Below are 10,239 nucleotides of genomic sequence, written 5' to 3' on the forward strand. Positions count from 1 at the left end.
AGGGAACAGCAGCGTGGACGCACGGACGGACCTTGCTGGAGTTGGGCACGAGGCTCTGCAGCGCCTTCATCTTCTCGTTGATCTTGCACCGCCGCCTCTTCTCGGAGAGGTTGTGCACCTCGGCGGCGCGGGCCCTCTTGCCGCGCGGCCTCCCCGCCGGCTCCGACTCCGACGACCCCAGCGCCTCCTGCAATCCAAGTCCACAGCCGGTTACCGCGCCTAGCAAGCAAGCAAGCGACTCCGGCGGCGGCCACCCACGCACTGCACTGACCTCGCTGTCGCCGCGGTCGGCGGGAGCAAACCCCATGCCGCCCTGGTGCTGGTGGCGCATGATGAAGTCCAGGTGCTCCTGGTCCATCATGGCGAGCCGGCGGCCGTCGCAGCGCCGCACTGGTGACCAGGAGAGGAGAGGAGAGCTCGCCACGAGCCGCTGGACTACTGGTCGCCCGCCGGCCGCCGCTGCCAGAACCGAGAAGGAGCCCAGCAACTGGTCGGCGCCGCTGCTCACGTGGAGGAGGGAGAGCCCATGCCGCGACCGACCGCGACCGCACGGGCGTGCTCTGGCGCTCCTTTCCTCGGGAAAAAAGCTGCACGGAGCCTGCCTTTCGAGGTCCTTTCTTTTCACGCGGGCTCCGGGCTTCCTCCTCCGCCTCGGTTCCCTCCCCCACCCCACAGCTCTCTCTCTCTCTCTCTGTCTCGAGGACCAGGGCGAGGACGAGGAGGGACATCGCAACTCGCAGGCGCATTGATGGAGGTGGTTTGCTGGGTTCGGCTGCCGCGTCGTCCGTCCGCGTACGCTGCATCTTCGCGCCGCATTTACGCGGGGGCCATCAATGGCGTGCCGTGCTCGGCTCATCGGCTATCAACGCGCAACAGTCTCGCCCCGTGACCTCGCGCGGCGCAGCTACGGATTGCACGAGAGAGAGAGGATCTATCGCGGGCGTGCGGGCGTGCGTGTCAGCGCTGCGCTGCGCTGCTCGGGGGCGCTGTGGCCTCGGTCAGCCGTCAGCGTACTCGCATTGCCTTCCGCGTACTGTGCGGTCGGTGCTGCGACGTGACGTTGGAGGGGAGCTTTTACCGGGGGCTCTCGGGGTAAATTTGGTTCGAGCCAAAGTAAAATAAGGTTATCTCCAACGGCAACCAGTAAAAGTTCTCCCGCACAGGGGAGACCAGTTTGGGAAAGGAATGCGTTAGGATGCCATTCAATCGTAGCCGCATATATCCCGCCTTTCTTATTTATTTTTAAGTCTTCACGATCAAATAGCCACATGCAAAGGGTATGGATGTTCAAATAGCCACATGCAACACAAGTTCAAATTTTAAAAAGTTCAAATATTACATCTCAATATTGTTGTCCCTTTTCACTGTCCACTAATGCTCAATCAGATCTTCCTCAACTACTCGTGAGTTGGTCGATGCCGAATTTGTTGATGCACTTCAATAAACTCCTCAAATGTGGTCGGATTCTAGTCCGGGAGTTGGATAGGATCACCCATGTTCACAAATTCCAGAGTTGCGGCAGCATCGTCACCCTCATCCTCGACGATCATGTTGTGCATATGACAAGTTCAATGAATTGTCAAGCATAATGTGACCAATAGAATTTTCACAAGTTATCCTATGGAGCATAGCATCACAACTAGGCAACTCAACATGCTCATCATCATATTCATCATAAATAGGTAAGTCATGACATGAAGAAGTTTCACTAGCATGAAGCATGGCAATAGGTGGGTCAACATCATGGGAGCAATCGATGTCAAGAGAGTCCACTAGTGGAACAAGAGAAGCACCATCACCTATGTTACCTTTGGAGCGTCGCTCATGTGTTGTAGGTGGGGTGTTGAAGATCGTTTTGTTGTCATCTTCATGTTGATGTAACCATGTGGGGGGTGTATCATCGTCCACCATGGCCATCGGTGTTTCCATTGGAGGGATGGACTCGTCGAGGATAGGCGTGTCATCATGTAGGAGACCTAGCACCAAAGAAGAAAACACACTAGGAGTAGAGGTTAAGTCGTTAGAAATCATAGTGGCCTCACATGCCGTGTCAACTACCTCACTCTCTAAGTGTTGTGGCTCACTCACTCCCTCAAGGGTGCTCTCACTCATATGGTTGGTGGAGTCACTCAAATGGCGCTCAACCTCACATAGGATGTGCGGCATGCTCTCATGTGTGGGGCTAGTGGTGGTCACACTCATCCTCTCAAAGGAAATGCTCTCAATGTCACATATGGTGGAGTCACTCATGTCACTCATGTGGTGGTGGCTCTCCTCACATGGCACTTTGGGCATCTCTTCATATGTGGGTGTCGGAGAGGTGTAGGTGCAAATGTCTCCATGCGCGGTCGCGTAGCTTGACTCGGAGTATGAGTCCAATGTGGGTGCCGTCTTCATGGTGTTGAAGAAGTTCGCGCTCGTCGCCGTGGTCGAAGGGGATGGCCCTTGCTCAACTGTCTTGTCACCGTCTTGGTGTTGGAGGCCCATATGATGTGGCACCTCGTAGCTCGTCTCCATGACCGAAGGGAATTTCCCATGCTCGGCCATCTTCCTTGAGGGGCTTCCGAAGATGGAAGTGTCACCCTCTCTTGTAGGTGGTCGCCTTGGACTTGATGAAGTCGTTGTAGGCGTACTCGTGGGAAGTAGGCGAAGATGCCGTACGTCCAAAGGCGAAGATGCCTTGATAGCACTTGGCGAAGATGCCAAAGTGATTGTTGTAGCCATAACACCGTCTTGGTGGTGGTCGTCTCGCGGTCTTCTTTTATGCTCATGAAGCTTCGACTTGGCGTGTTGGGACTTGTGCATTTGTGCTTGTGGAGCATCTTCATGATGATGGTGTCGTTGTCGCGCTTGAGCTCGAAGGCGTTTGTCGTCGTCGTGCACATGATGCTTGGAGGTGACTTGCCCTTCATGACGATGTTGATCACGAACGTGATGGTGGTCGCCATGTAGATGTGGACGAGGACGATTTGCACTTGCATCTTTTTCGCGCTCCGAAGACTTGTGGCTTGAACGTCGTCGTCTTGAGGATGATGAAGTGGAAGAAGACTTGATCAAGGCCCGAATCTCTTCCATCCTCGCATCTTGCTCCTCCTTTTGTGCGGCAAGCTTGCTGTCGATGTAGTCCCTTTTCCTTGCTTCGGAGTGGAAAATGTCTATGGAGATGTTCTCAATGCGCTCTTGCAATCTTGATTGTGCGCCTTGCATTTGTCGTTGTAGATCGAAGATAGACGCTTTGGAGATGTAGTTGTTCACGCCGTCGTTGTTGTCATAGACCGGAGAGGGAATGCCTTGCCTATCCATCACAAGACTCGAGCAAATATGAGTGGGAGAAAGAGAAGAACTTATACCAATGTACCTTGACCGATGTTGACGATGAATCAAGTTCACTCAAATGCGGACAATGAAATAGCACTATTGGTACCAATCCTTGTCGGTTCTCACACCTACACAAGTAAAGCTTATAGTGGAGCTCGGTGAGGATAGTGGCACAAAAATTTAATGCAAAATGTTAGCAAGAGTCAATAATGTTGAAAGAGATTCACAAATTCACAAGTGAAACAAGTAGACCAATAGCAATATGGAAGGCACACGGAAACGCACACACGGATAGATAAATGGGGTCGTGCAACCAAGGAATGAGCACACAATGTGGAATCCACGGAAAACGCTCGTGTTGCACAACTCAAGAGAGACGCTAGCACGATTGCTCAATAGGCGGATACGACACTTGTGCACAACCTATAAGATGCAAAATGGATCAACTTATATCCCAAGTATGCTATGTATGTATGGTTCCCGGTGTTTCTCTCAAGATGATCCAAGATGATCGGATATGACAATCTTATATGCAATGTGGTATGATGCTATGGCACTTGCTTACAAGCTTCTTTGCTCTCTTTCTCTTTTTCTTAAAAGCTTTATTTCTTTTTTTATGGCCACTTTGCACAATGCACAAACCAAGATAGCAATTGTGTATATGCGGGAACAAACTTGTGACACAAGATATGATAGCAATATATGTACCACGATGATATGGTATGTATGCTATGGGAAGTATGATCACTAATGTGCACAAGTAATGTTGCCGGCAATACTCAAATGGCTAGTCTCGATAGGCAAGCGACGCAAAAGTAAGGCTAGGGGTTAACAATGCAATAGCAAGGGAATATACAATGGAGGGATACCATGATACCAAGATGATATGGAGATTACCGTCCGACGATGATGAGTAGCGGTGTTCTTGATGTAGATATCAAGATGATGGAGACTCGTCCCTAAGTAGCCGAAACACCTTAGGAAACGGAAAAACCGCGAACTCAAAATCTCACACGTCAAATGTCAAAATGGTGGTAGCGGAAATGCGGTGGTGGTTTGCACTTGGCAATGTGGAAGTGAAATGATGGGCTATACACATGTCGAAGTTGAAGTTGCCGTCCCTAAGTAGCCGAAACACCTTAGGAGACACAAGCCACAACTCGAACAAGTTCAAACAACAATTGGGTTAAGTTGGGGTTGAAATGTATGATGGGCAAGGTTATGCGGAAGTGGTGGTGGTGGTGGTTGATGAAGAAGCAACCGTCCCTAAGTAGCCGAAACACCTTAGGAGACTCGAATCACTACTCAAGCAACCACTAATGCCATGGGAAACAAAATGGGTTAGGTTGCGGAAGTCGGAGGTGGTAATGCGGATGATATGGTGGAGGGCCTAGGCAAACTTGCCAAATTTCAGAAAATATGATGGAGTCAAATGATGTTGGTGGTATTTTTGTGGGATGAGGGATGTCAATAGCTTCAAAACGAGCTAAAGAACGTCAAAAACGGACTCCGGATGAATTAGTTATGACCAAAACAAAATTTCAGCCGTGTCAGTTTCAGGGTTAACCGGACATCCGGAAGGAGGTCCGGATGATCCGGGCTATGTCCGGATGATCCGGGTGTGCATCTGGATGATCCGGGTTCGTCAGCTCCGGTTCTGTTTCCTGGGTGCGTGGGGTATCCGGACGTCCGGGAGAGGGTCCAGCTGATCCGGGAGAAGGTCCGGATGATCCGGGTAGGTCAAACTGCTCGGGATTTCCTCTCGGGGACGAATTTTTGGGTGGAAATGGATGATTTTCGGGGCAAAATTTGAGGGATTTCGTGGATGGAAGGTGGGGAAACTTGGGGAAATGCTAGATCCACTTGAAACCAAGCAAATCCACGGATCAAAATCAACAAAACATCATCAAACCAACAAATCACAAAAAATTTTGGGGCTATTTTTGGTGGGGATTTTCGGATTTAGGACGAAAACAACAAAATCAAGCTAGAAAAAGAGGGGTAGGGGCTCCAAAAACGTGATCAACGTGGCTCATGATACCAAGATGATGTAGGGTGGAACCCTATAGCGTCGATCTTTCACGTTTGGAGTGGATCCTACGGGGAGACACGAAGAACGAGCGGAAGAACACGAGGAAATCACGGGGAGGAACGAGGGAAAACACTCAACCAACAAGGAATCGGTCACACAAGTGCTAGATCGAAGAACACAAAGAGATACACGAGATCCAAAGTCAACAAAGGTAAGGATACAAAGGTAACCGATCTTCTCCGTGAGGAGGCCTTGAATCCACAAAGGGATCTTCCCACGAGGGGGTCTTGAATCCGATAGGATCTACTCCGAAGAGGCCGCGGTCTCTCACGAGGAGGAGATCCGATGGATGAGCGAGGCTTTATCTCTAACTTGAGCTAAATCAACGCTAAGTCTCAAAAGGAGGAGGAGGAGTCCTATTTATAGGCTAGGGGGGCGAAGGGGTACACGGGCTCAGCCCAACACGCGCACACAGGCGCTGGCCGGATGATCCGGGTCCGAAGCCGGATGATCTGGGCTGGTCCGGATGGTCCGGGTGGAGGCCCAGATGATCCGGAGACTCGGCTGGTGGAGGCGCAGGGCCGGATGTCCGGCTGGCGGTCCGGACGTCCGGGCAGGGTCCGGATGATCCAGGACGGGGTCCGGATGATCCGGCTTCAGGGGGGAGGCTTCTGTAGTCTTCGGTCGAATTAGCCGGATCGTCCGGATGGGGGTCCGGATCGTCCGGGCTCTGTCCGGATCATCCGGGCCGCCGTTCGGATCGTCCGGCCAGTCTGGTCCTTGGCGCTTTTTCTCTCCGTCTTCCGCTTCCGGTTCTCCTTGCTCCCTAGCTTCTTCACGGTGAAGTCCTTGGTACCTGAGTATGCATAGTGTTTCCGTTTGAGGTAGTAACCATGTCTCATGTGAATTGAAAGGGAATTGAGAGAGGAGAAATGTCACCTCGGTTTCGAGAGCTCTTGCACGTGCTCGAGTCATAGGTCCAAGTGGTGTTGTAGAGGATGTGGATGCGTCCATGGGGATGATCATGGGATGCTCCGCATCATTGTGTCCAATGGCGTATGCTCGAGGTCTCGTCATATGTCCTCTTGGGGCTCGGAGAGTAGTCGGAGTGTACATGGGGATGAACGTGGGATGCTCCACATCAGGTATGCCCTGTTTTTTGGCCGAAAATGTTAGCTTCAATTAGGTTACATGCGTCAACCATATGTTGTTTTGTTAATGAGATGACCGTTTGTTTGCTAGATCCCCTAAAAGAACATGATTTTGGACGTGAAAGATCATACATTTGTTTACTGGATATGCCATGAATTCCATGCTTTTGTTCTGGAAATGTCTGAACTTTCAATGTATGAACCTGTCTAAATTATCTATTTATGAACCTGTCTAAACATTGACATTTTGGTTAGATTGGTGCAGTTACACTGAGCTATTTGTAGCAAAGATGCTATTAAATAGCATGGTTGGGTCATGTCTTCAAGTGGCTGAACATTTTTGTCTGAACATCGACAGTTTTGTTATTACTATGTGAACATTTTTGTCTGAACATTGATAGTTTTGTTAGACTGCTGCAGTTACATTGTGTCACTTTCCTAGCTCAGATGCTCTCAAATAGCATGGTTGTGTCATTGTGCAGTTACACTGTCTCCTCCCCTCTGTTATTACTGTCTGTTTGAACATTTTGTCATTACCATTGTTTTGCAGGACGCCTAAGCAACCACTTCTCTGTTGAGGTCATACATGGTGGCTATTTTCTATGTGCAGGCAAGCATAGGGATTATCACAAGGGCCACTCCATTTGGTATGACAACTGTGATATAGATAATTGGACACCTACATTTGTTGCCAGTCTGGCGGAGGAAATTGGGTATGAGTTTGAGGGCAGGATTAGGGCTTACTGGTGTGTTCCTGGACTGACAGTGTATAAGAATGGGTTAAGAGAAATTAAGTTAGGGGACAACACAATGACAAAGAACATGAAGGATTGTGTTCTGAATGGGAACCATTTCCAGCAGATATTTCTTGATCATGATAACATCATGAGGTCATATATTTCCCCTGTTCCAGTTCATTCTGATGATGAGGATCCTCCTTTGGCCAAATTTAGTGGCCTGGGGCCTAAGAAGGAGCAAGTGCAAGAGGAGCAGTCACATCAACTGCAAGTGCAAGAGGATCATTCTGACCAAGTGCAAGAGGAGCAATCACTTCAACTCCAAGTGCAAGAGGAAAATGCTGAGCAAGTGCAAGTGTTACAGGAGCAGGCTGAGCAAGATCAATTGTATGAGGCAGAAAGTGAGGAAGAGTCGGAAGAAGAGGAGTACATACCAGGTCCTCCTCAGCCAGGAGAATATATTCATACATTTTAATTTGAGTTCAGGGGCAGAAGGAAAACCTGTAGGGTTTTAAACATGGATGCAGAAGATGGAGTTGGTGATTTAGCAATTCATGATTCTGATAAAGATTTCAATCCACAATTTGTTGATTCAGATATTGATCTGCAAAATGATGATGACTTGTTTGACAGAAATGTTGATTGTGATAAAGGTAAAGGTTTAGCAGTCCAAGGAGAACCTGATGATCCTGTTAAAGATGTGGACCTGTGTTTGCCTTCTTTTGATGAAGATAAGGTTAAGCTGAATTTCAACTGTTTCATAGAAGAAGACCTGTCTAAACCAGAGTTACAAGTGGGTCAGACATTTGCAAGTGTTGAATTACTGAGGAAAGCTATCAAAGAGTACAACTGTAGGAAAAGGGTTGACATTAAGTGCCCCAGAAATGATAGGAAAAGACTGCAAGCCATTTGTGAAGAAGGGTGCCCTTGGTCTTTGTTTGCATCATTGGATGGAAAAACAAAATGCTTGATGGTCAGAAATACAACCCAAGGAATACCTGCATAAAGAAATGGTCTGTGAAGTCATTCACTGCTCCCTTCATGGCAGGAAAATATATTGATTCTTTCAGAGCAGATGAAAACATGAACATGACGAATTTTGCAAGGGTGGTTTAGAAGGACTGGAACATGACAGCTACAAGGAGCAAACTTAGAAGGGCTAAGAGACTAGTCAAGAAGGTCCTTGAAGGAGATGAGTTAGAGCAGTTCAACATCATGTGGGATTATGCACAAGAATTTAGAACATCAAACCCAGGTAGCTCTTTCTATGTGGGTGTCAATGATGGCACATTTGGAAGTTGCTATTTCTCCCTATATGCCTGCAAAAGGGGTTTCATGCAAGCCTTGAGGCCTGTCATATGTTTAGATGGATGCCACTTGAACAACAAGTATGGAGGTGTTATGCTGTGTGCTGTTGGGATGGATCCCAATGATTGTATTTACCCTCTGGCATTTGCAGTTGTGGAGGTAGAGAACACTGATACATGGAAATGGTTTTTGTCAAACCTAAAGAGTGACTTGGGAATACTCAATAGAGAGCCATGGACTATTATGTCAGACAAGCAAAAGGGGCTGATCAAGGGAGTGAGGCAGCACTTTCCTGATTCGGAGCATAGGCATTGTGTCAGGCATATATGGCAGAATTTTCAACAAACACACTGTAGGGTCGAAAGTATGTCTAGAGGGGGGGGGTGATTAGACTACTTGACCAAATAAAAATTTAGCCTTTTCCCAATTTTAAGTCTTGGTAGATTTTAGCAACTTAGGACAAGTCAAGCAATCAACCTACACATGCACGTCTAAGAGTGTAGCAGCGGAATGTAAAAACATCGCATACGAAGGTAAAGGGAGGAGTATAGAGGGATCAAAGGCAGTGTAGACATGGAGATTTTTGGCGTGGTTCCGATAGGTGGTGCTATCATACATCCACATTGATGGAGACTTCAACCCACGAAGGGTAATGGCTGCGCGAGTCCACGGAGGGCTCCACCCATGAAGGGTCCACGAAGAAGCAACCTTGTCTATCCCACCATGGCCATCGCCCACGAAGGACTTGCCTCACTAGGGTAGATCTTCACAAAGTAGGCGATCTCCTTGCCCGTACAACTCCTTGGTTCAACTCTACAATCTTGATGGAGGCTCCCAAGTGACACCTAACCAATCTAGGAGACACCACTCTCCAAAAGGTAATAGATGGTGTGTTGATGATGAACTCCTTGCTCTTGTGCTTCAAATGATAGTCTCCCCAACACTCAACTCTCTCTCACTGATTTGGATTTGGTGGAAAGATGATTTGAGTGGAAAGCAACTTGGGGAAGGCTAGAGATTAAGATTCTTGTGATTGGATTGGAATATCTTGGTCTCAACACATGAGTAGGTGGTTCTCTCTTAGAAAATGTATGCTGGAAGTGTAGGCACATTCTGATGGCTCTCTCCATGAATGAAGAGTGGGTGGAGGGGTATATATAGCCTCCACTCAAAATCTAACCGTTACACACAATTTAGCAAACTCGATGGGACCGAATCATAAAATTTGGCCGGACCGATTTAGTTCAAAATGTGAATGTTAGGGTTTTCGGTGGGACCGACATGTCAACTCCGTGGGACCGATTTCATTAGGGTTAGGGCATAACGTAATCTCGATGAGACCGATCATATGAACTCGGTGAGACCGATTTCTGTAATAGGCAAACAGAGAGTTGATCAGGCAAACTCGGTGGGACCGATTCGCTCATTTCGGTGAGACTGAAACATTACAAAAGGAAACAGAGAGTTTGCATTGCGAACTCAGTGGGACCGATCGCTCACTTCGGTTAGAGCAAAACGTTACGAAGGGAAACAGAGAGTTTGCAATCCCATCTCGGTGAGACCGAGATCCCTATCGGTGAGACCGAACTGATTAGGGTTTCTGGCTATGGCTATGTCAAATGAACTCGGTGGCGTTGGATAGATCAAATCGGTGGGGCCGAGTTTGACTTTTGGTTTGGGACATATGTGGATA

The 10,239-nt window shown here is 48.3% G+C and overlaps 1 protein-coding gene across 4 annotated transcripts in view; it reads right to left on the reverse strand.

The window, feature by feature from the left end:
- LOC119326294 (transcription factor SPATULA-like) overlaps window positions 1–680 on the reverse strand; it is a 3,523-nt gene extending 2,843 nt beyond the window's left edge. For 2 of the 4 annotated variants that reach the window (XM_037599974.1, XM_037599975.1), the window contains exons 1-2: window positions 272–680; window positions 32–187 (exon numbers count right to left, since the gene is read on the reverse strand). In XM_037599974.1, the coding sequence (XP_037455871.1) occupies window positions 32–187; window positions 272–361 (246 nt within the window). In that variant the 5' untranslated portion in view covers window positions 362–680. The remainder of the gene's footprint in view (window positions 1–31; window positions 188–271) is intronic. The other 2 variants (XM_037599973.1, XM_037599972.1) reach the window with 2 other exon arrangements.
- Window positions 681–10,239: the final 9,559 nt, after the last annotated feature.

The sequence above is a fragment of the Triticum dicoccoides genome, chromosome 6B (genome assembly GCF_002162155.2).
Source record: "Triticum dicoccoides isolate Atlit2015 ecotype Zavitan chromosome 6B, WEW_v2.0, whole genome shotgun sequence".
Classification (NCBI taxonomy): Eukaryota; Viridiplantae; Streptophyta; class Magnoliopsida; order Poales; family Poaceae; genus Triticum; species Triticum dicoccoides.